Source organism: Mustela lutreola, chromosome 3, assembly GCF_030435805.1.
Source record: "Mustela lutreola isolate mMusLut2 chromosome 3, mMusLut2.pri, whole genome shotgun sequence".
Classification (NCBI taxonomy): Eukaryota; Metazoa; Chordata; class Mammalia; order Carnivora; family Mustelidae; genus Mustela; species Mustela lutreola.
This window is the reverse complement of record NC_081292.1, coordinates 152,917,311-152,944,425: the sequence shown is the minus strand read 5'-3', so window position 1 is coordinate 152,944,425 and position 27,115 is coordinate 152,917,311. Positions and strand designations below refer to the sequence as shown.

General features: G+C 34.9%; 1 protein-coding gene across 8 annotated transcripts in view; it reads left to right on the top strand.

The window, feature by feature from the left end:
* Nucleotides 1-3,616: 3,616 nt before the first annotated feature.
* Nucleotides 3,617-27,115, top strand: part of SLC4A10 (solute carrier family 4 member 10) — a 309,943-nt gene continuing 286,444 nt past the window's right edge. For 4 of the 8 annotated variants that reach the window (XM_059167179.1, XM_059167173.1, XM_059167178.1 and 1 more), the window contains exon 1: nt 3,618-3,876. Coding sequence is in view for 1 of the 8 variants with exons in the window: in XM_059167173.1 (XP_059023156.1) it covers nt 3,829-3,876 (48 nt within the window). In the remaining 7 variants the exon portion in view is untranslated. Of the gene's footprint in view, nt 3,877-27,115 lie in introns of all 8 variants that reach the window. The other 4 variants (XM_059167176.1, XM_059167177.1, XM_059167172.1 and 1 more) reach the window with 3 other exon arrangements.

Here is a 27,115-nt window from a genome sequence, read left to right as displayed (position 1 = left end):
ACTGCCCTCCTCCAGAAAGTTTATTGAGTTGAGTTGAATTGGGTTAAGATGCTAACTTCTAATAATCTCCAGAGTAGGTCTTTTCTGAGTATTTCCGTATGGGTAAATTGGAGCAAGGAGTGATAATCAAGTCTTTGTTTCAATTTTCAGGATTGGAAAAATCAGTCATGAACTAAGCAAAGTGGAACTTTGGGGTTCTCTTAAATCTGGCCATTTGCCCAACATTGGAGTGAGCTTCCTAATTACTTATTTCATTTATTTCTTTTTTGATGGTTGATTGCTAGAATCATGCCTATCAGGTTGGTGGCCAAGAACATCTGTAAAAAGGAGTAAGATTTGCCACCTTTCAATTCTAATGTTATACAATGAGGTTCTTGATGGTATGCCACATTTGGGAGTGGGCACTCTTACCTTTCCTAAATGGTCAGATGTCATCATTTTTTAAGTTGTCAAGAAAGAACAGTTTGGGTATTTCTTGAATTTTTCAAATTCAGCTAAACAATTTTAGACTGATGAAGCTATTAAATCTACATAAGATACTTTAAGTTGTTCAGAACATTTGTATATATCCCAAAGGATAGAAGTACCAACTAGTAACACTTAAGTAAATGATATGAACAGTGCTCTGACACATTGACATATGTGGAAAAATAGTCATTGAAAAATATTAATCTTCAGTTAATATTATTATCAACAACATAGTATTAATGTTCAGAATATATTTCTAATCTTGTTGCCCACCTCAAGTTTAGCTCTTTAATACTAAGAAGGGTCAAAGCAAAGGACTTTCTGATCTAAGCCAGAACCCAATATTACCATGAAAAAGTGTTTTCTTGAAGTGCTAGCGTTGGCAGTAATGGTTAGAAACCAATACTACCAGGATGAAAAAGTGTTTTCTTGAAGCGCTAGCGTTGGCAGTAATGTTTAGAATCCAGTGTCTTCTTCAAATACAATTAGATGTATCAAATAAAATATTAGATGCTCTCTTCTCCAAGATAAACACTGTATTAATGTGCATATCTTAACCCCCAGGGCTTAAAATAGCAAAAAGAGGTAGGGACTGAAAGGACATTGGCTCCATGCTGACTTGCATACTTGGGGGAATTAGTAAAATTTAAGGTCAGCAAGAGTCAGGATCCAGGAAGGAAGCACACCATGGTGACTGTGTTCCTTTAATATTGGCCACTCCATGGGCTGCTGGGAAGGAAGGTGGCTCTTCTGTTTAGTGCTCTCTATAATTTCCCTTTGCATGGTTGGCTTGTGGCCCATTACTACTTTTATTTCATTCTTCAGAGAGGAAAATTCCACATTCTTATTGCTCAGTATGACAGGAAATAGCATCAGTAGCACAGTGCCTCACACATAGTAGGACTGACTGAGTGAAAATTGGACTATTATCTCATTCCAGTAAAATGTCTGGAACATTCAGTTCCTTGGACACATTTAGTCTTTGTAATACTTAATGTTATGTTTGAAATTATGGCTGTCAAATTGCGCTAATGAAATCTCACTGAGTTTCTAAATAAAACAAGCTAAAAAGGAACTCATTTTTAATCTAGGATCCAAGGAAACTTAACTGTAGTGGAAAGAGTGCTGGTCTTGGAGAAATGTAAAATTTACCTGGAGGAATTTCTCAAAAAACATATCCTCAGCTACTTCCTTTCTTAGCCTCCACTAAGGACATAATCAGAATCTCCAAGGTAAAGAGTATATAGTGAAGGGGGAGGGGAAGCTGCTCATACAAGAAGGAGTTTCTTTTCTCCAACCTCTATTCTTTTCACTTTCTGAGTTTGAAAATGAATGGAGAGGTTGATTTCCTAGGGCTTATCTATAAAATGCTATGGTTTTGTTAGTAAAAATTCTACTCCCTAGTGATGCTTTTCTTCCCAGAAGTTATATATTCTATATTTACCTTCTTCACTGGACTTGTTTATTATGTGGAAATATTTTCTGAGGATATAGGCCTTAATTCCAAAGTCTTTTGAGTGTAAAATAGAAGTAGTAGATTAAATGAGGATCATTTTCTTTCCCCACTTTTCATTTTGCTAAGCTAGCAAAAATACTTTGGATCAGAGAACTGTAGAGATACGGGCTTGCTTGATCTCTAGAAGTGCAATGTCTCTGTTCAAACTCTGGCTAAGTCCTGTTGCATTGATAGAAATAGTAGCTCCAGCATATAGTGAACACTCAGGAAATAGTTGTTCCAGCAAAGTACCTATGTGGTTTAATAATATACACTGTAGGAAAATACTGATTAAAAATAATTTAAAATACTATCTTATTTTTATTTTGGCTTTCTGAACAAAAAGTCAGACTTTTTCCTAGTTACATTTGAATTCTTTTTGAACAAATATAAATTGGATGACTTAGAGTTTCCTAATGAGATAGAAATAATTCTTCTAGAGAGGTTATCACTTTTCTACTAATAAGTTGTTTGTGATAATCTGCTATAGTCATGTGAGTGGAAAGAGAGCCTTTATTTATCAATCTGTGGTAGAAAGTCAAGTAGGGCCCCAAATTAGCAAATTCTCAATTAACACCTTGTTATTTAAGTCCTTGGAATCATCTCTATGTGTTGTGCACAAAGTTGCTACTCAAATATATGAATCATTATGATTTATTAAAAAAATGTTTTCTTATCATCAGAATAAGTTTATTGTAAAGAATTGTATTGAGAAGGTAAACAGATAAAAGTTATTAATAGTTCCACCTATGAGGAATGTTGTGGAAAATTCTGGTGTGTTGCTGAAAATAATTCAGTATTCATTCCTGCTGATGACTGCCTTTTAAATCTGGTGAAAATCTTGTTTAAGATAAGCTGTCTGAATGATTTTTAGTCATACTTGTTTAACCCCTCTTCATTTGTAACCTCTATACTCAGCCTGGGATTCAATGATACATTTATTTCATTACTTAAAATACTCTGGATCTATAATCAATTCTAGAAAATATGTGGTCACTCAGCAGCCATTATTAACTTCTTTTCCCTAGAAAAGAGCTCCTCTGGCTCATTTTCTCCCATGGATTAGAGAATCCCTGTACTTCTCTTTTGCTGAGACTTTTAAGGCAAAAGGGTACATGCTTAGGCTACTCTTGTCAGATTCATTTTCTTTTCAAAATGCTTTAGTATCTTGATAATTGCTGCTATCAAAATACTTTCTTTCCTTATTATTGTTGTTGGGAAGTCATAGAAAAATATATTTTATTTGTGATAGTGTGTGACTTACCTAAGTTTCTTATAATTAAAATATTATAAAGTATCTGTCTACCCAATTCTTACTCTGTCAACAATGTTTCAGTCTCACTAAGGTGTATCAATTTTGGTGCCATCTTATCTGTCTTTAAAAACCCCATCTACTCAGAGCAGGACATCTAGGACACCATATTAGCATCCTCTTGTTTGAATTATGTCTCCTGTGGGGTCTGGGAATGAAGTGAAGTGCCTCAAAGTGTTAAAATCTGGCTGAGCTGGTTGGAGTGTACCTTGGATGAGTCTGTATAAGAAGTTGGCATCTTAGGCGAGATTCTTAATGTCCATTAGACTTGCAGCCTTTCAGGCTGTATTTTATACCAGTAGCCAGGTGTGGGCAGTGACACAGGGCTTGGGATATCTCTCTTACCGGCCCAGGGATCCAAGGCATTCAGTGCAAAACCTGGCCAGCAGCCCGAGTGAGTAGGAGCCATGTGACTCTGGTGAGTTGGAGTGTGCAATTGCCTCCTGCTTCAGAGCTACCTGATCCGAATACTAAGCAGAGCGAGTGCCGGGCTGAGTGTAGGACATTGAAGACACTGCAGAGAAAGGTGCTTATTCCAGAGGCATTACAAAACATGGAGATTAAAGACCAGGGAGCTCAAATGGAGCCGCTGCTGCCTACGGTAAGAGACAACCTGCTGTCACAGATTAACCGCGTTTGCTGCAGAACCTGTCAGGCAAGCGGTCGGCTGGCTAGATGCAGTGATCGTACTTTTGGGGTGGTGGATAGCTCCCACGACATATGGACAGGGGTCTCCTCCCATCTCGGGTGACTGAAATGCATAACGCAAAGCACATGATTTTTTTCCCCCTTCTTCTCAATATGGATGCACTACGGTGATGAAATGTCTCATGTTTGCTGCTGTTTGAAGAGATGGCTAGGTTTTAGCAGCAGGGGCAGCTGTGTGTCTCTCTTCCTGCCTGTTTCTGCCTATCTCTGTTTCTCAGGCTGTGCAGTGGTGGCTGAAGACCCTGCAAAGAAGCCCCCTGCCTCTTTTTTTTTTTTATCATATTCCATTCATGTTAAATTTCCTCTCTGTGCCTGATCCCCCGGCAGGGAGGTAAGGGAATCTGCTGCTGTTGCAGCTGCAGAGATTTAGCCTGCAGAAACCAGGGGAAAGGAGAACAGGAGGATATGTGTGTGTGTGTGTGTGTGTGTGTGTTTGTGTGTGTTCTGTCAGTCTCTTAAAAGGAAATGTGTCATGGTTCACATACAAAGAAGGTATGCATTTTGGGGGACAGGCAGACAATTTAGCTTAGAATATCTGAAAGGTTCCTGAATTGTTATTTTAGAAAAAGCCTGTTTATTTCTGGATCCTAAGACACCTCCCTAGATATAATTCTTGGGTAAGTAGTTGGTTTGCCTATCCTCTCCACAGTCTCTCTGGCTGGCTCACAGACTTTGTAGCTCTTCAGGCAACATCTTTCTCAGTCTGGAGCAGCTGATGTTGCTATGTGCAAGGGGAAAAAAAAAAGAAAATAACAACAACAACAACAACAACGACAACAGTATTTTCTCGATGCAACAGAAATGCCAAATGTAAGCTTCCAGCCATCTATCAGCATTATCACAGCTCAGCTTCCAGCCATCTATCAGCATTATCACAGCTCAGAACAGCAGAAATTTCCTCCCTGCACCAAATCAGGAAGAGGGGCTGTTCTCAGCTCTGTGTTACTCAGGTTGGTGACCCACCTTGCAGACTAGGGACTGGCAGCAGGCTGTCCATATCCAAGTCCATTCCGAGGCTTTGAACACATCTTAACATCAAATGATACCTCGGAGGAGGGGGTGAGCAAATTCTGGGCCACTGTATTTTTAGGGCCTTACCTCTCCTGCTGGGCTCAAAATCTGCAAAAGATGCCAGTTTGCATCCGGAATTGGCTGTGGCTACTGAGCATGCTCAGTTTTCCTCAGGACGCTAGATTTGGGCCGGGAGGGAGCAGGAGGATGGGAAGAATGCAGGCATCACCACTGCGAATGGAGGCTAAATAAAAAGCAGGGCAGTGAGGGGGAAAAAGGGAGCATATCAATTAGCCTGCCTGCTTAAAAGTAGAGACATTTCTTTATGGACCAAAGCAGAGTTATTTTATGAAATGGAGAGTAAAAGATTTGTCTATCTTCCCAAACTTGAATCGATACATAAATTAGGATTCTGTGGGTACTCAGAATAAAGGATGGCAAGAATATCAGAGAACTACCATTTCTTGGATAAAAGGAAGGAACTATACATAGGAATTGAGGGATGGAGATTTAGGAAAAGTTAAGATATAGGGGAAAAAACCTTTTTTGGGGGGGAAGTGGTTTGGAAGTTGTCCTAGAAAAGCAGGTTGAAGTCAATCTTCATGTGGCATATGAGTTGTCACTTGTAGGAAACACTTAAAGGGTTTGGGACAAAATGAGGATTAACTGGAGGAATTTACAAGGGGATAACTTTACTGGGCTAGAAGGGCAATCAGTGTGTGACTTAAAGGAACAGAGAAAATACAAGGGTAGCTAGAAAAGAAGGTTTATAATCAGTTTGATGGAAATTTTTGAAGAGTCAAAAGTTGCATTTTATGTGGACAACGGCAGTACAGAATAGTTACATAGTTACATAGCTTAATGGCAAAAGAAGATCATGCTAGCAGTTCATTATATGAAAAATAAACTTGACAGATTAAAAGGATGCTGAATTACTACTAGGCTACTTTGATATTTATATAGTATTTTCAGCTTTTCCAATTGCTTTTATGCCTTTTTATTTCTTTTAGTTTTCAGAACAATCATGTTATATAAAGCGGATTTTATTATTTTATTTTAAAAATGAGAAATTGAGGCATAGGGAATTGGAAAAACATGTCTAAGGTCACACAGTATTGAAGCCAGGACTGGAATATAGGTCTTCTAAAACTAGTTCAGAAAAAAAGCACTCTTTCTTTCTTTCTTTTTTTTTTTTTTACATTACATTATTAATCAGGCTTATCATAATCAGATCCTGGACTGGAGTTTTTATACTTGAAAGAGAAAGGAAGAAATAGCTTTGGACTCTGTTTTAGAAAATTAATCAGATGACTTTGCAAATAGTTATGTAAGAAGCAATATGGCATACTATTTAAAAGCAGTCTAGTAGGTCTCATTAGTAAAGATAGAATTAATCTTTTGAAAGTATGAAGCTAGGAATTTAGGATATTGCATAGGACTTCAAACTTTTCATTGACATTCAGAGTTGAGTTTGCTTCTAGGAGTAACCTGACAATCTTTAAATTATTAGACCATGGAAGATACTTCTAGGAGAATATTTTATAACAAACATTTTTATATCATGCCATTTAATTTTGGGTGGCCATTTAATTTTGGGTGATACTGTAGTGGTTCCATGTTGGATCCCTTCTAAAATTCTCTTTAAAAGGAACTTATTTTAACTTGAACTTGCTTATAAAACTGCCCTGAGGTGTGGAACTAGAGTAAAGATTGCTTTTTAAAGGTAATTTGTTGGTATAGAGTAGGTGGTGGAAGATAGCACCTTTTAAAATGCTAATTCTAGATTTCCAAATGGCCCAGTTTATTGCTTTATCAGGGAAAAAGAAGTTATGAAAAGTCTTTATTATTAAATTGGGGAAAGGGAAATGGGACTAAAATGTCTAAGTAACAAAAGAAAACATAACTTGGCTAAGTAATATTGGTATTTTTATTTTACTTAGATAGTAATTTAGATTATAATACTAATTTAATGAAAACATACTCTCATAGTAATGCATAGTACACACATAGTATAGTTATACATAGTAATACATAGGAAGCAAGATGTGTTATAAGAAACAAATTCTTTTCCTCTTTATAATTGGATTCTTACTCTACAATGGTGAGTGACCATAGAAATAAATGTATGTATAGGGTGCTAAGGTTGCTGATGAGTGGGAGAGTCTAAAGCCTACAAGATTAAGTTTATATTAAAGATATTGAGGTCAGATGAGGAAGTGAGATATTTTTGATGGAGAATTAGAAAATATCTGGACAAAGGTCTGGAACTCAAATAGTCAGTGAGTACGGCCACAAAAATATTCACACTTCCAGGTGTCATTTCTTCCCAACCTTGGAATGATGGTTGCTTCGGTAGTCTAAGCTGGGCGGAGACAGACTACAGTGCGTTGCATGATGCTTCGAGTGAATGGGGAAGTGTGGGTGCCGCGTTCTACCCTTTGTTTAGAGAAACTCCCCCCTTCCACATGTTCATACCTCATAGAATACATGACGCTGATCACTTGGCTTTCTGTGAGGATACCACTAACAATCTGCATAGTAATATTAGTTAAGTTTTATTTATTTTTAGGTAAAATAAATGTAAATTAAAGTTCTAATATATTGTCTCACTTAAAGAGTTGTTTCAGATTCTCCTTAGAGATAAGTTGCTCTTATTTAGAAAAAAGAATTAACTAGTATTTATATGTCTTTTATGGAATCATAAATATTTTGGTCAGAAAAGGACTGGAGAGCTCAACGCCATATTTTGGGCTAACTCCTTAATTTACACGTGGTGAAATTGGATACCAAAGACATAAGAATGTGCATTTAAGGCCATTCTGCCTACACCAGTTAATGGCAGAGCTCAGATCTCTTGATTCTTTCTACCATTGTATAGTTCCTCCTTATTTTTTTTTTTTTAATTTTATTCATTTATTTGACAGAGAGAGAGAGAGAGAGAGAGAGCGAGCGCACAAGTAGGCAGAGTGGCAGGCAGAGGGAGAGGGAGAAGCAGGCTCACCCTGGGATCATGACCCGAGCTGAAAGCAGATGCTTAACCAACTGAGCCACCCAGACACCCTGTGTCATCCCTCTTCTAGCATAGGGTAAACATCTGAGCGCCAGATTAAAATGGTGATGGTAATTGGACAATCTTTACAAAGTAATAATAGGTACTGTCTCGGGCTCACACTAAGCGCAGATATCTCTAGTCTTCATGATGATCCTGAAAGTTTGCTAATGTTATCCAGCCTTGCAGATAAGAAACTGAGGCTGGGAAGATTAAGTACCGAGGTTTACATAGCTAATAACTACTGAGCTAGAATTTGAAAATACTGCATCTAATTAAAAAGTGACTGTTCTCTTTAATTAGAACCAATTAAAAAATAAAAGGAACACCAATATAAAATGTGCTTTCTCATCTACCTCTTCAAAAGTGAAAGTACTCTGATATAAGATGTGATAAAATGCAGGCCGTATAGTACATGATTCCACTTATATAAAAACTTCAGAATAGGCAACTTCTTAGAGACTAAAGTAGATTAGTGGTTGCCAGGATCTGGGGCAAAATTGGGGAGTGATTGCTAACATCTATGTGTTTCTTTTTTGAGTGATGGAAATATTTTGGAATTGCATAGTGGTGATGTTTGTATAACATTGCAAATGATACTGAATTTTATGCTGCAAAATGTCGTATTTTACCTAAAAATATTGCAAAAAAATGTAAGTTATTGTTTAATCATTATCACTAAGTGGGAAAAAGGTGAGGATCTAAACAATTCTTATATAAGTCATATTTATATAAATAAAGAAAAGGTCTACTGGAATATATATTCATGAATATTTACAACTTACACATACATATATGCATATACTTGCACGCACTTGCGCGCGCACACACACACACACACACACACACACACACAAACACATACCCTGGATAGTCTCTACCATAAAATTTATTCTTTTTGTCAAGACAATGCTGAGGTTGGTCAGGATTTCAGTAGACCTTGCAGACCTAGAGGTCTTTTGAAATCTATCTTTAAAGTTGAGTTAAGAGAGTGTTAGGCATATTCTATATATGAGAGAGGAAGAGAACTATTTAACTTGGCTCAATTTTTTTTCCTCCCAATCATTTTTCTGAACTTTCTCTTGATCTACTTTAAACTTTAACATAAGGAACATCAAAACACCTAAATTTCTAGGAAAATGCATTTTTTTTACATTGTATATCACTGTGTTACCAGCAATTTTTTAACACAATTGTTGTTCTAGCCTCGTATCTTATATGTTACTGTGGATTACAGTAAGTCAAACTCCAAGGAAAACATTGATTCATTATCAGTCATTTATAGTGATTTTCAAAGTATGTTTCTTCTAAGATCTTATGATGCTTAAGGAGATTTCTTACATATCATAATAAATGCATATAATATATCATATATATAATTTAAATATCATAAAATTCTCCCATTGTAAATATACAATTCTATGATTGCCAGTAAATTTGCAGAGCTGAGCAACCATCACTGCAATCCATTTTAGAACATTTCATTGTCCCAAAAAGCTTTCTCTAGCTCACTTCTGACCCTGGACAATAATTAATCTACAGTTTGCTGATTTTCTTTTTGTTTCTGTAGATTTGCCTTTTCTGGACATTTAACATAAGTAGAATTGCACAATAGGCAGTCTTTTGTATCTGGCTATTTTCACTTAGGTGAACCATTCTTGACGCCCATTCATGGTGTAGCATGTATCAGAAGTTTGTTCCTTTTTTTTTTACTGGAAAGTATTATATTGTAAGGATGGAAGACATTTTGTTTACTGAGAGTTTGGTCATTTGTATAGTTTCTAACTTTAGGTTATTATAAATGGGGATGCTATAAATTTTCATCTGTAGATCTCCATGTGGACATATATTTGCATTTCTCTTGGGTAGAATCCTATGAGTGGAATAAATTAATATAAGATTTCATGTATAATGTTCAAAGAAATTACGAGACTCGTTTTCAATGAGGTTGTGCCATCTTACATATACCAGCTGCATTATAATATTAAGGTTTTGGCTTCTCTACATTTTTGCCAACACTTGATATTTTCTGTCTTTTTGACTGGTCATTTTAATGACTGCGAAGTGGTATGCTCTTGTGATTTTGATTTGCATTTTTATAATGAATAATTGTCTTAGTCCATTTGGTCACTGTAACAAAATAGCATAAACTCAGTGGCTTATCAACAATAAAAATTTGTTTTGCACAGTTCTGGAGGCTATGAAGTCCAAGATCAAAAAGCAGCAGGTTTAGTGTCTGGTGAGAGCCCATTCCTGGTTTATAGATGGCTATCTTATGGCTGTGTTCCCACATGACAGAAGGAGAGGGGAGCTCCCTGTGGCTTTTTTTTATAAAAGACTTACCCAAAGGCCCTACTATCTAATACCATGACTTTGAGGGCTAGGTTCTAATATACAAATTTTGAGGAAAAACATTCAGTCTACAGCAATAATGACATTGAATATCTTTTGATGTACTTATTAGCCATTTATTTATTTTCTTTGATGAAATGTCTATTAAAATATTTTATTCATTTTCAAATTGGTTGTTATCTTCTTGACTTCTAAGAATTTTCTTATATATATATATATTTGTATATATATATTGGATACAACTTCCTTGCCAGAAATATGATTTGTGGGGCACCTGGTTGGCTCAGTTGGTTGGGTGACTGCCTTTGACTCAGGTCATGATCCTGGAGTCCTGGGATGGAGTCCCACATCAGATTCCCTTCTCAGCCGGGAGTCTGCTTCTCCCTCTGACCCTCCCCATTCTCATTCTCTCCCTTTCTCAAATAAATAAATAAATAAAGTCTTTTAAAAAAAAGAAATATGATTTGCAAATATTTTCTCACTGTCTAGCCTTGTCTTAACTTTCTTTTTTTTTTCTTTTATTAATTTTTTATTTTTTATAAACATATATTTTTTATCCCCAGGGGTACAGGTCTGTGAATCACCAGGTTTACACACTTCACAGCACTCACCAAAGCACATACCCTCCCCAATGTCCATAATCCCACCCCCTTCTCCCAAACCCCCTCCCCCCAGCAACCCTCAGTTTGTTTTGTGAGATTAAGAGTCACTTATGATTTGTCTCCCTCCCAATCCCATCTTGTTTCATTCATTCTTCTCCTACCCACTTAAGCCCCCATGTTGCATCACCAGTTCCTCATATCAGGGAGATCTTAACTTTCTTAATGGTGACTTAGAATGCAAAAGTTTTTAATTTTGACAAAGTGCAGTTTATCAATGTTTTCTTTTTTTTGATTGTGCTTTTGGTATTGAATCTAAGAATTCTGCCTAAATCAAGCTCACAAAGATTTTTATTGTATTTTTTTCCCTAGGAGTTTTATAGTTTCAGTTCTTATGTGTAGATCAGTGATCAATTTTGAGTTAATTTTTGTGTATGGTGTGAGGTTAGAGTCTAAATTCTTTACGTATATATATCCAATTGCCCAAGCACCTCTTGTGGAAAAGGCCACATTTTCCACTGAATTTTTTTGCCAGCTTTGTTGAAAGTAACTATCAGTAGAAGGTCATTTTTTCTTGGCTCTGAGTTCTGTTCTGTTTTTGTGCATTTCTTTACCCTAATTCCACATTGTCTTGTTTATTGAAGTTTCATAGTGAAATCTGAAATCAAGTAGTGATTAAGTTCATCCTTGTTCTTTTTTCTTTTTTCTTTTTTTAATTTTTTATTTTTTATAAACATATATTTTTATCCCCAGGGGTACAGGTCTGTGAATCACCAGGTTTACACACTTCACAGCACTCACCAAAGCACATACCCTCCCCAATGTCCATAATCCCACCCACTTCTCCCAAACCCCCTCCCCCCAGCAACCCTCAGTTTGTTTTGTGAGATTAAGAGTCACTTATGGTTTGTACAGGCAATACAATGGCACTAAATTCATATCTCTCAATAGTTACCCTGAATCCTTGTTATTTTTCTTAATTGTTTTGGCTGTTTTAGGTTCTTTGCATTTCCATATGAATTTTAGGGTCTACTTATTGATTTCTACAAAAAACCTGCAAAGATTTTGAAAGACACTTTTTAGAAATTTTTTATATTTAAAAAAAGACTTTTATGAACATATAATATATTATTAGTCCCAGAGGTACAGGTCTGTGAATCGCCAGGTTTACACAGTTCACAGCACTCACCATAGCACATACCCTCCCCAATGTCCATAACCCCACCACCCTCTCCCTACACTGCTCCCCCTGGCAACCCTCAGTATGTTTTGTGAGATTAAGAGTCTCTTATGTCTTATCTCCCTCCCGATCCCATTTTGTTTCATTTATTCTTTTCCTACTCCCCAAACCCACCACGTTGCATCTCCACTTCTTCTTATCAGGGAGATCATATGATAGTTGTCTTTCTCTGATAGACTTATTTCGCTAAGCATAATACCCTCTAGTTCCATCCACATCGTTGCAAATGGCAAGATTGCATTTCTTCTGATGGCTGGAGATTATTCCATTGTGTATACATACCACATCTTCTTTATCCATTCATCCATTGATGGATATCTAGGTTCTTTCCTTAGTTTGGCTATTGTGGACATGTCTGCTATAAACATTTGGGTGCACGTGCCCCTTTGGATCACTACGTTTGTATCTCTAGGATAAATACCCAGTAGTGCAATTGCTGGGTCATAGGGTAGCTCTATTTTCAACTTTTTGAGGAACCTCCATACTGCTTTCCAGAATGGTTGCACTAGCTTGCATTCCCACCAACAATGTAGGAGGGTTCCCCTTGAAAGAGACTTTTTTAAACTTACAGATCAATTTGGGAAGAATTGCCATTTTGGCAATATTGAGTCTTCCAAAACACATACATGGACTATCTATGTATTTAGATCTTTAATTTTGTATGGGAATGTTTTGTAGTTTTATTTTATTTTTTTCAGTGAGGACCTCTATGTAGTATATCTAGGATGACATAAAAATTTCTGGATGCCATTTACATACAAGTTCCTATGTTAAGCATAGGCCATTTCCAAATATTTCAGGACTCCAGAAGTCTTCCAAGAGAATGGAAATAGTGATTAATCTATGGGATTGAGTGGGATAGTGTGAGAGCATATTATAGCCAAGGACTTGGTATGGTTTTGACTTAGTGATAAAGTTCTTACATCGGTATTATCAAGACTTGATCATTCATCATGAAAATTATGCTCTAAGGATCTAATAAGCAGATTTTCTTTTTAAGAAGTATTTTCCCATTGCATATTGAATGTGTTAGGTTGCTGGAGTGCCTCCAACATTTATTTGTATCTGTGCTGCTTCTTGCTTATTCTGAGAAATCAACATTATTTGGAGAAGTGATTGCTTCCTAATGACTTTTTTTTTTTTTTTTTTGGATTAATGGGGCTTCTATTTCAAAGATGATAACATAGTCACATTCCAGAAAGCAAATGTTGTAAAAAGTACTTAGGTATATAACAACTACTGGATGGAATCAAAACAGCTCTGCTGATGAAGCACATTTCATTCATTATTGTTAGATTCACTGTTCCTTTCATAAGTACAGAGGTGATTTTCTGTTGATATTTAAACTGCTCCTCTTAAATCTTCTGATTTTCTCAGAAATAAGATTGCGGTTAAAAAATGGAAAAACATGAGGACATCAAGACATAGACCTAATGTATAATTTAATTTGTTATTTAAGTGCATATCATGTACTTTGTGTTTTATTAATGACTAATGTTATGATATAAATGCCTGCCAAAAAATCTGATATTATATAATTTTACAAAGCACTTTCAGGAGATACTTTTTTTCCTCCTAAACAAAGGGATTGTTATTGAAACTTTATATTCAAGAAGCACTTCATCAGAATCATTATGTGGGCTCATTAAAAATATAAGTTCTGGGCCTTACTCAAACTTGAAGACTCGAATATCAAAGAAGTGGTGCCAATAAACAAGAAATAAAAACTGTCTAGGTGATTCTTATGTACACTGAAGTTTGAGAATATCTACCTTAAAAAATTAACTGAAAACTTACTATAATATGTCTGAATTGGTTTAGCTGTGGGAATGCTAGAAGACCAAACCTTGCCCCCCCAAAAAATAAATAAATAAAGAGGGGTATTTTTTGTAGGGCATAATGGATTACAAAACTGCTTACTGCTCATTTTACTCACTTAGCATTTATTACATATTACATATCACTTTTTAATTTATATGTGTATATAAAATTTTACTCATATATAAATACACATACATATAACTTGTTTCCTTAAATAGAGAGCTAGATTCTTAAAAGCAGAGTCTATTTCACATAATTTTGTGCTGCTCTCTAACAGTGCCAAGTGCATGCAAGTCCTTCTTATACATATCATGGGTAATATAATAAGCAGCAACACTAGTAGACATCACTTGTCAAGAGCTTAAACCTTGGAGTCAGACCATTATAACTGTTCTAACTGAGTATGTACCCAGCTTTGGCAAGTTTCCCAACTGTTCAAAGCCTCATTTTTCTTACCTATAAAATAGGAATGATAACAATAATAATATCTACCTCAGGTTCATGAGAATCGATGAATTATATATGTATAATGTACATAATTATGTATACACATTTATGTATGAATTATACTGTTTGGAGTAATTACTCAAAAAATGACAGCTATCATTGCTATGACTACTGGAGTAATATTCTCATTTGAATGAAAATAATTGTACCGAAGATTTTATACCCAATATGCATAGTTAATTCAATAATGAATTATTGATTTACTAATGCTTATGCAATAATTTGAGTTATCCTTTTGACAGTAAGAAGATGCAAACCAATAATATAATTTTTTAGTATAATAGAATACATTTTTCCTAACTTGAAAATTAATACTTATTTTTTAGAGGTTAGAAAACACAGAAAAGTAAATATAAAAGAAAACATTCGTTTTGTTATTTTTTAGCTTTTTGTTTTGAGATAAATTTTGCACTTACACAATAATTGCAAAAATAGTACAGAGTTCCCATATAGCTTTCATTCACTTTGCCATAATGTTAACATCTTACATAACTATAGTTAATAATCAAAAAGAAATGAAAATTCGTGCAATTCTATTTACTAAACCACAGTACTTATTAGGATATCAAAGAACTAACGTCATTTTTCTGTACCAGGATCTCATTTTTCTGTTCTAGGCATCATGTCTCTTTAATCATCTTCATTGTGAGTTGTGAGTTATTCAGTCTTCCCCTAGCTTTCATAACCTTGACACTTTTGAAGCGTACAGGGCTTTTTAAAATTTTTTTATTTTTTTAGATTATCTCTCCATTTGTGTTTGTGAGGTTCTAATAACAAGATTGGGGTTATGTATTTATTTTCAAGAATACCACTGAAGCGATGTTTCTTTCTCAGTGAGTTATATCAGGGGATAGATGATGTCTTATTTGGGGGGATGTTAACCTTGGTTATAGGGATCTCTGCTGGGTTTTTGACTGTAAAATTAAAAATCTCCCCTTTGTGATAATGAATATCTTGGGAGAGATATTTGAAGACTACTGCAATGTCCTATTTTTCCTCAAACTTTTGGCCACAAATTTTAACATTAATCGGTGACTATTTCTTGCTTATTATTTATATATTACTGTGGTGTTTGCCTATTGGTGATTATCGGTTTCATTTCTTCTGCATTCAGAAATTAAGATTTTTCTGTAGGGAACAGCTTTCACTTATCCTCCATTTATTCATTCAATTGCTCATTTCAGTATGGATTTGAGCTATTTATTTTATTTTCTGGGCCATATTCTAACACTCTCACTTCCAATTTCGTTGCTTTAATGTTTTCATCTTTGGACATTAGGAGCTCCTTCAACTGGCTCTCGTCCTTTCAACATGCTCTCATTCTTTTTTGAGCACTTAGTGTCCGGCACTGAGATTTCCCAGGGTCATCTTGTATTTTCTGTGCCTCAGCCCTGGAATCCATCATTTCTTCAAGGAGCTACTAGGCTAATTTTTGAGGCTATTATAAATACTGCCAAAATTCCTTCCAGAAAGATTATATAACCAATTTTTATTTTCACCAGAAGGCTCACAAGCATTTTAAAAATGTTGGCAATTGACAATGTTTTGCTAACTCTTTTGTATTCCATTTCCAACTTTACTATAGGTAGTGTTTCTCTATCAAGTATTTTTTTTTTTTTTTAATCACAGTTCGGAATCTGTTGAACTATCTGAAAATTCTTTAGTTTGTTCACCTCCCTCAAATTATTACCAAAAATGCTGCTTATAGTTACTAGCTTATCTTTTTTTTTTTTTTCCCCATACAGGGCTCCATTGTACATTGAAGGTATGAAACTCTAGTCCCATCATTGCAGAGCCATACCACATACCATTTTGGCCATGAAAATTTTCAATCATCTTTGAATGAATGAAATCATTCACCTACCTCTTCAAAACCACAGACATTCTTTAAAAAATTTTTTCTTTAAGAATGAAGCTCAGAGAGGCCCAATTCAAAAGGTGTTTCAGTGTCTTATGCTCTTTCTCCGCCTAACTGATTATTAGTCTATGATAGGCACTCAGGTTTTATTTGTTGCAACTAGATGATTCTTATGTACAGCACTTTCATCTTTACCACTCCTTAAGAGGAGACTGTCATTCTTATTTGAGCCATCCAGGACCTCCTTTCATATCACCAAAACCATATCGAAGAAGTACCTGAAAATCCTGGTGACAAACTTGACAGAAGTAAAATTCTTAGACCTTCTATATGTTGTTACTTAAGTAAAACAAGATTTGGACTGTGCTCATTACTCTCCGATTTAATGATTCTTTTTGTCTTTATGTGGCTTGAAAAATACAATTAATTCTTAAGAACTGAGATTCGGGTAAATCTACTTTAATTCAAATAATTTAGTAAACAGTTATATGACAGTAATTGTTTTCCATTTGTCTTGGCATTGTAAGCTAGTAGTTTCTATTTAGTCTTTAGCATAAATATCCATTATAAATGGTTATCATAAGAGCTAAACAACCACAAATCTTGTACATCCACTCTCTTAGCTAGATATTAGAAACTGTTTAGTCACCAGTGCCAGTCTAACAAAGGAGCTGTAATTTCCAGTACAGACCATTTCTGTAATACAAAGTAATATAATATTTTGCCAAATCTTTATAAGGACAAAATGTAGAAATGATGAACTTAATATTGACTTCATCCATTTAAAAGATCAGTGAAGTTTTCTTGTAATTCAGGAAATTCTAACTATGGTAAATCCATTGAAAACATGCTGAATTAACCTTGAACCCAGCTTTTTAAAGATCAGCCTTTCATGAAATTACTTCAAGTAGCTTTTAATTTCACTTATTCCCTTTCATGATTTAAAAACATTATTCCATTTCTTTTTGCATACTTAAACTTCCTTATAGCTCTTCGACTAAGAATATTGAATTACATGCCTTTCTCATCTAAATGAACTCCCATTTTTAGAAATGGTTGCATGGTCTGGCACAGGTTAAGAAAGGGCTTATATTTTTAATTTCCTAGGACAGTGATATATCTCAATGCAAAGTATATGGTTAGCTCAGTAGCTCTCTTAATTTCAAGTAGGCCAAATATTTTAGAATGAATTCTATACCCTAACTTCATGATTCCATTGAAACTTTTGACATTAGAATCAGTTTTTCTTGGAAAAATACACTTTCCTGGTGTTTCTCTTGGTTCTGAAAATACCTTGAAGAGAGAATAAAAAGGCTTCAAAAGTTTATTGAATTGCAGATTTTCCATGAAACAATAATTTGGTAATTAATGTTTCAATAATTTATAAACATATATTTACATTTATCTAAAAAAATCTTATTTAGGATTTAGCATATTTAGAAAACAAGAAACAAGAGTGCTTTACAAAATGCGATTGAACTTAAATACAAACATTAATATATGAAAGGTTCATATATTTTAAAGAATCTAAAATTTTAACAGAGTCCGTTACATTAATTACCTTTATGGCAGCCTTCCTATTAGATGAGAATGGAGGAGGTAAACAAGCAGCTTTTCTGTCTTTTAAGAAATGCAGCAAAGATTCCACCTACGTAGGAAGGTATAGTAAAATGTGCCAATCGTGGGCTTAAGAAACATTTTGCACTGTTTTAATAATAATGTCTTTGTGCAGGGGCGCCTGAGTGGCTCAGTGGGTTAAAGCTTCTGCTTTCAGCTCAGGTCATGATCCCAGAATCCTGGGATTGAGCCCTGCATCAGGCTCTCTGCTCGGCAGGGAGCCTGCTTCCCTTCCTCTCTCTCTGCCTGCCTCTGCCTACTTGTGATCTCTTTCTGTCAAATAAATAAAATCTTATAAAAAAAAAGTTTTTGTGCAGACAATCCACGAAAAAGAGAGAATAAGATCAGTACAAACAAATAAGACAAAGATAATTCGGATTATCTTTTTAAGTCAATAGTTTCAGTATTCTGTGGCCTTTTATGAAATGGTCAGTCAGGTGTGGCCACAAAAAGAGACACAGGAGAGGGAGAGGAAGAAAAAAATTTCCATCCTTTGTGACCATTCTTCAAAGACAAAACAAACACACAAACTAAGCAAAATAAAATATATTGATTAAAGATTTGGGGGCCTTTTCGGACTACAATTAGAAATGACAGGGACGCCTGGGTGGCTCAGTTGGTTAAGCAGCTGCCTTCGGCTCAGGTCATGATCCCAGGGTCCTGGGATGGAGTCCCACATCGGGCTCCTTGCTCGGCAAGGAGCCTGCTTCTCCCTCTGCCTCTGCCTGCCATTCTATTTGCCTGTGCTCGCTCTCTCTCTGATAAAAAAAAAAAAAAAAAAAATTAAAATAAATGACAATGAGGTTACAATAAGATAAGGACAGATGGATCTTAATCCAGCTAGCATTTCACAAAAGAGATTAGGCATGTGAGAGTTAGAGACCATTTGATTTTCGGAAGTAACAATCGAATACTCAGAAACAATTGAGGAGGACATTATGCTAAGTGAAATAAGCCAGACACAGAAAGACAAATACTACATGATCTCACATATATGTGGAATCTAAAATAGTCAAACACACTGAAGCAGCGAGTAGAAGAGTGGTTGCTAGGGGATGGAGAGAAGAGTGTATGGGGAGGTATGGGTCAAAGGTACACAGTTTTAATTATGCAAAATAATCAGGAGAGTCTCAGAAAAGCCATGTTTTACTGACAAGCCTCTGGAGAGGGACTTGCTACATGCAATGCAGGGGCAAGGGGAAATGCTATCTTTTGATCAGATGACAGAGGACAGAGCAAGGAAAAGTTAAGGCCAGAGCCTTTATATGGAAAAGAAGGGCAAGGCAACGCAGGGTAAACAGTTTAGAATTGTTGGTTTAAATAATTCTGGTGGGCTTTGCCTGTAGAGGTGTCTCTGGTTGTCTGGCACCTGGCCCTGGGATGATTTAGGGTAGGAGAATCATTGATTTGGTTGTGTGAGTTAGAAGAGGAGGAAGTTGGTGGTATAGATTTGGGATTGGTTGGTTTATATATGAAAAGTTTATTTGTAAGCAGGTTGCTAATTATCTTTGGGATTTAGCTAGCCCTGAAAGGGATAGTCCTCGTGGGTCTCTAAGGCCCCAAATGCCCGATCATCAGTAATATTGAAAATAGGAAAATATATTTACTGTACATGGTCCCGTGATGAATGGATTCCAAGTAGACAAAACTAGAATCTACAAAAACACAGAACCAATGGGTATCCTCTATTAATCTATAAATTCTCTTTTAAAAGGAAATGGAAAAAGAGTACCTGTCAGGCTAAGTGTGACCTTCCCACCTTATCTACATCATGTATAGGAAGGATTTAGTTTTATAGCTCCCATGGAACTATGGACGTTGATGGAAATTTTATTTTAAAATCCCAGATACTATTTTTTTTATAACACACAATCTCTTGTGATAATATTTGCCTATAGCTAATGTAAGTTTATATATAAAACTTAATAAAGAGAATATATATAGGGGAGATAACATATAATTCTGATTAGCTTCCCCCTGATTTTTCTCCCCAGTCTTTCACAAGTAGATTAGTGATTATTTTATGTTGGTCTGACTTTCTAATAATGTATTCCTTTCTGATAAGCCATGGCAGTGGTATTATATTATATGAATAAAGATACAAGAGTTCACCTTTGATTATTTTGGATAAAACCTGCTCAAGAAAACACTGTATTGTTTGGACTTGGTTATATTTTCAAGAAGTTAAGATTTTAGAAAATGTAATATTCCCAAAGAATTTAGTTTTGGCTGAACATTCAGATTGAAAACCAAGTAAGGTAATTTTACATGAATCTGAGAGCCAGTCAAAATAAAGAGCAATGAACATTTATCAAATGCAGAAAATGTGTTTGGAAACTTTTTAAACCTTACTCATTTTTGTTCACCTGAATTAGATATAAAACTGCCTTTAGTAAGAGGAAGGATTTACCTTTGAAAGAGGGAAAGGAAATAGCCTAAGCAAAAGGCAATTCACTAGAGATAACTTCTATTAATGTACTACATGACTGTTCTGTGAATTGAATCTAGTTTTTTTTTTCTTTTTAGATTTTATTTATTTATTTGACAGAGAGAGAGATCACAAGTAGGCAGAGAGGAAGGCAGAGAGGGAAGCAGTTTCCCCGCTGAGCAGAGAACCTGATGCAGGCCTTGATCCCAGCACCCTGGGATCATGACCCTAGGTCTAAATTTGCATTATAAGCCATCACCATATAGTCAAAAAACGTGCTTTTTTTTTTTTTTAACTCAACACACCTTTTATGGTATACCTCTACTATATGCCAGGTCACGTACCAGGCACTTGAGGATACAGACATGATTCAGGCACAGTCTAGTATGCGAGACAGACTCATGCCCAGCTACTTATAAAATACATTGCTAGCCTAATTCTGAACTTGACTCTTGTGGAAACTTAATCAATTAATCTGTAGGCACATTATAAACGGATCATAGAAATTACATGGACTTTCCAAAAAAGCCCACCAGCACTAGAAACTAGTTCATAAAGCTAGGAGTTTTATAAAATTTGGGGCAATAGATAAGTTTTGCATATAGTTAACTATTATATTTGTGGAAATTTAAGCTTCTGCTAAACTTTTTTAAAAGCTAGATTCAGGGGCGCCTGGGTGGCTCAATGGGTTAAAGCCTCTGCCTTCAGCTCAGGTCCTGGGATCTAGCCCCACATCGGGCTCTCTGCTCAGCGGGAAGCCTGCTTCCCCCCTCTCTCTCTCTGCCTGCCTTTATGCCTACTTGTGATCTCTGTCTGTCAAATAAATAAATAAAATCTTTAAAAAATGAAAGTTATAAAATATTACATATTGTATAATTCCATCTATATAAAACTTAAAAATCAAGAAATACTAATCAGGACAGTGATGACTCTGGGGAAGAGAGGAATGTACTTCAAAGTTTCTTGGTCTGGATGGTGGTCACCAAGATGTGTTTATTTTGTGATAACTCAGTGAGCTGTAAAACTTGTGACCTCTATGTATTTATATATGTGTGTCATATTTCAATAATAAGGTAAGAAATTTTTAAAAAATACTTATCAATTAATGCATGGATGAATTAACAAATGAATATTAAGAAAGGTTTCTTTCTCATTTAGCTGAGGCATCAGCGGAACTTTGGCTTTGTCCCTTACCATGATTAGCAAATTTGTTAGCAAGTTTATGACCTGGGTTTGTAAGTTGTACTGGTTTGTTGCATTGACGTTCACCTGTAGTGATTCTTAGTTTGTTTGTAAAATATTAACCCTAGGTTGAAATTAGCAGATAAGTTTTTTACAAACTACTCTCAGATTTTAAAGCTTGTAATAAAATTGAAAAAGAAATGAAAGCGTTAGTATGACATTATTGACATTTATAGTAATTCTCTTTCGAGCTATTTTTTTCTAGATTCAATTTCTTTAAAATTTGAATATAGATAATTTCTATTTGTGGATTTCATACATTGTAAAACTTCTTTCCATCATCCAGACAGCATATAGATTAGATTAGATAGATTAGATAGATTGGGTTAGAGCAGTGGGACTAGTGTCTATGACCCAGTAATAGTACTTGGGGCTGAGCAAGATAGCAGCCCAATTAAATAGCATGATAACGGTTTTTAAAAAGCTCTTTGGTTCTTTTACAATAGCATCTATGCATTTTTCAAAATATTATTGTATCTATGGACTAATTTCTTCCTCCTCCTTCCATATATTTGTGAAGTAAGTAGCATAGGCAGTATTATTTTCTAGAAAATGTGATCAACAAATTCAGGTTCAGTTGGACATTTGACCATCATGAAATAAGTTAATGGCAGAACCAGGACTAGAACCCAAATACCTTACATCTTAACTTGATCAACATTTTTCTGTTATTCTGTGAAATGGCAGAGTTACCTTATAATTTCCTCAGGTGAGGTTGCAACTGTATTTTCTCAAACAGGTATCTTACATAGTCTGCTAGCTCACTCATTCACTTACTCATTCAGATATTTTTGGAAGACATACACTGGGTGTCATTGGGTCTTAAGGACTTAGCGGATTTCATTTTTGCATATAAGCTTGGTGCTTACTTGGCAAGAACTTTGATATTATTTGATATTATGATATTTATTGGAGTATTATTATTGCTGAGACTCTAATAATTGAGAAGTAGGACTAAGAATGTTCTTTAAAAACATAACATTCTTCAAGCTTTAGAAAATCAATGTAATGAACTTGTAAAAAACACAGAATCTAAGATTTCAACTAATCACCATGTTGACTGCTGGACTCCTCTAGTGTTTGCAGAATTAACCTTTGTTTTCAGCTTGGTATTTATGCTTCCAGACCTGGCATGTACTTGTGCTTTTTTATTTAAGCAATATTCTGGAGATCTATGCATGTTAGATGGTTGATCTATTTCATTATTTCACTATATATTCCATAGTCAATGTTAACTATTTCCTATTATGGGCATTTAGGTTGTTTTCAAAATTTGTTTTCTTTTTAAACAATGCCTCAGTAAAAAATGTATGTATGTTCTTTGGAGTAGGTACTGAGATGTCTATTTGCATTGAAATTTTTAATAAGTACTGAGAAAATGATGCTTCAGGTTGACTAATCCAATTTTTGTGTGTTCTATGAGATATTTTGTTAACCTATGCCTTCTCCCAAATGTGATATCATGTAAAAAATTTGTTTTCCAATCTAATGGGTTAAGATATGTGATCATTTTCAAATTTGTATCTCTGTAGAATACTATTATTTAGATCTTTTTTTTAATCCATGCCTTCTCCCAAACATAATATAAAAACTTTTTGTTTTGCCAATCTAATGGATAATTTTTAAAATTTGTATTTCCTTAGAATATATTTTTTTTTTTTTTTATTTTTTTTATTTTTTATAAACATATATTTTTTATATACATATATTTTTATCCCCAGGTCTGTGAATCACCAGGTTTACACACTTCACAGCACTCACCAAATCACATACCCTCCCCAATGTCCATAATCCCACCCCCTTCTCCCCAACCCCCTCCCCCCGGCAACCCTCAGTTTGTTTTGTGAGATTAAGAGTCACTTATGGTTTGTCTCCCTCCCAATCCCATCTTAGAATATATTTTTAAGTTTATTGTTCATTTCTTCCTCTGTGAATTGCCTATTCATACTTTTTGTCCACTTAAGAAAAGACTATGTTTTTCTTGTATATATATATATATATATTTTTTTTTTAAGATTTTTATTTGTTTATTTGACAGAGAGAGGCACAGCTAGAGAGGGAACACAAGCAGGGGGAGTGGAAGAGGGAGAAGCTGACTTCCCGCTGAGCAGGAAGCTGGATGTGGGGCTCGATCCCAGGAACCTCTGATTATGACCTGAGCCAAAGGCAGACACTTAACAACTGAGTCACTCAGGCATCTATTTCTTGTATATTCTCAAAGAATTCTTATAGATTTAATATTTGTCTGTTGATTATATTACACATTTTATTTTAAGGTCTTGCCCACTTATCTGTGGTATTCTTTCTATAGAAGAGTCTCGTGATGTAGTCAAATTTATTAATCTTTTCGTTTGTCATTTTTTGCCTTTTGTACTTAACTCAAGTTCAAAAATACAATATTTTCGTGAATCATATTAAAATTTTTTTGTTCTTTAACCTAATTAGACATATTTTTGTAGTGCTCTGAGACATGCATTTGTCTTTATTATTCTTCAAACCTAATATTAAAAACCTAACCTTTTTATTTTGGAATAAATTGAGATTTACAGAAAAGATGCAAAGATGCAGAGTCTCTAAATACCTTTACCCAGTTTCCTCTAATGTGTTCCCTCTAACATCATACCTGGTGCATTTGTCAAAACTAATAAATTAACATTGATATCTTAATTTCAACTATATTACAAACTCTATTCAAGTTGCATCAGTTTATCCACTTATGCTCTTTTTCTGTGCTGGGATCTCATCTAGGACACCATGTTGCATTTGGTATTCATGTCTCCTTGGCCTCCTCTAAGGAGACTCTCTCTTTCCTTGTTTTATTTTTAAAAAAATTTTTTTTATGACCTTGATAGTTTTGAAAAGTATAAACCAGATATTTTCTAGAATGTCCCTCAATTTGGGTTCGTCTGATGTTTTCCTATGATTAGACCGGGATTATGTGAATTTAGAAGAATATCACAGAGGTGAAGTGCTCTTTGTATTACATCTTACGAGTGGTACATGCTATCAACATGACTTATCTTTGATGGTGTTAACCTTGATGACTTGGTTAGAATAATATTTGCCAGGTTTCTCCATGGTTAAGTTGCTATTTTATTCTTTTTTTTTTTAAGATTTTATTTTATTTATTTGACAGAGAGAGGCACAGTGGGAAAGGGAACACAATCGGGGGAGTGGGAGAGGGAGAAGCTGGCCCCCCAGTGAGCAGGGAGCCTGATGTGGGGCTCAATCCTAGGACCCTGGGATCATGACCTAGCTGAAGGCAGACACTCAATGACTGAGTCACCCAGGCACCCCAGAGTTGCTATTTTATTCTTTACATACTTTAGTTTTTGGAAGCAAGTCATTATTAGGTCCAGTCTACACTCAAGAGAGGACACTTTACCTCCTGGGAGGGAAGAAGTATTTATGTAGGTTATTTGAAATTCTGCTTCTTCTTCTTCTTCCCTTTTTTTTTTTTTTTTTAAGACTTTATGTGTTTATTTAGAGAGAGAGAGAGAGAGAGAACATGAACAGAGGGAGAGGGAGAAGCAGACTTCCTGCCAAGCAGGGAGCTTGATGTGGACTCCATCTGAGGACCCTGGGATCATGACCTGAGCTGGTGGCAGACACTTAACCAACTGAGCCACCCAGGCCCCCCTGAAATTATTCTTTAAGAAAGACTTATCCTTTCTCTCCTATTTATCTATTTATCCAGACATTTATTTGTATCAATACAAACTTAGCATATTTATTTTATGTACTGACTTCTAATACAATACTGTATTATTTATTTTGTTGCTCAAATTGTTCTAACTTTCACCATTGGGAACTTTCAGGTTGGCTCCTAATAACTTTTTGTTGTTGTTGTTTTGAGAGATTATGTTGAATTAAGGGAAAAGATACATACCTATGTCATGGATTAAAAATCTCAAAAGTAATAACCTACACAAATATACCTATTTTTCCAACATATTGACATTTTGCTTTAAAAATACTTATATGAGGAAGTGGAGATGCAACATGGGGGGTTAAGGGGTAGGAGAAGAATAAATGAAACAAGATGGGATTGGGAGGGAGACAAACCATAAGTGACTCTTAATCTCACAAAACAAACTGAGGGTTGCTGGGGGGAGGGGGTTGGGAGAAGGGTGGTGGGGTTATGGACATTGGGGAGGGTATGTGCTATGGTGAATGCTATGAAGTGTGTAAACCTGGAGATTCACAGACCTGTACCCCTGGGGATAAAAATATATTATATGTTTATAAAAAATAAAAAAAATAAAGGAAAAAAATACTTAAAACTTTAAGTGATAGAGGGCATTTCATTTTTTCAGGATTCTTTTGTATTTTGGCAAGTCCCTCTTTAAAATTTTTTCAACCTATTACTGTCTAACTATATTTTAGTGACAGGGTATTAAATAGTGAATGATCTGTTCACTGTTTATAAAAGTTGGTAAATTAAAACAAAATATCCAAAAACAAGAAATATGGAAGCAATGCTGCTCAAGAATTATATAATTATTTGTTTCTAAATAAGTGAGGATGTGTAGAATATATTATTGTGACATTATATATATATTATATATAGTGACATTATATATATAATATATATGTTATATATATTATATTATTGTGACATTATACACATTATAAAATGTGACCACTATTCAATAATTTATTCAGAATTCTTAAAAATCTCTCACCTTTGAGATTGCATTCTAATAATATGTGTAAGAGTGTAACTCATATAAAATTGAATATCATTTTTGCATAAGAATGATAGCTTTGAAATACTGTTTGGTGCATACTATCATTCAAAAATTTCTCATTTGATGCTAAATATTCAAGCCAATAAAAGTTAGAACTCAGAAATAGAACATTCTTTTGTAAGAATTTTTAAAAAATGTAGTTTGCTTTATAAATATACAGCTATATTTTGAAATGCATAGGTATTCTTAGTTAATACAGGTGTTTATTTATTTTCACATGATGAAAGCCAAAACTCATTTAAAATAAAAATTGAGAATGTTATGGTCTTAAAAATAATGACCCGAACATGGGGAATGTATGCTATGTCATCAGATTTACAAAGATTTATAATTTGCTGGATTCAAAGACATAACATTTCAGATGATACTCAATATGTATTTGATTTTCTTTCTACTTTAGCTACTTTATCGTCATTAAAATGTTGTCTAGGTGTAGCAAGTTATGATAATGAAAACAATAAATTTAAAGCACTATAGAGTAAATGAAGTTCCCCTCTGACTATTTTTTAATTAGTTAATCTATTTGGATATATGGTGGAAAGATAAAGGACTCTTATGTTAACTAGAGTTACTCTGAACATCCGTTTATTTGTCTGAAAAACAGAAATCTAATAATAGCTATTTTGCATGATTTTTGTAGGTATTTTATATGGCACA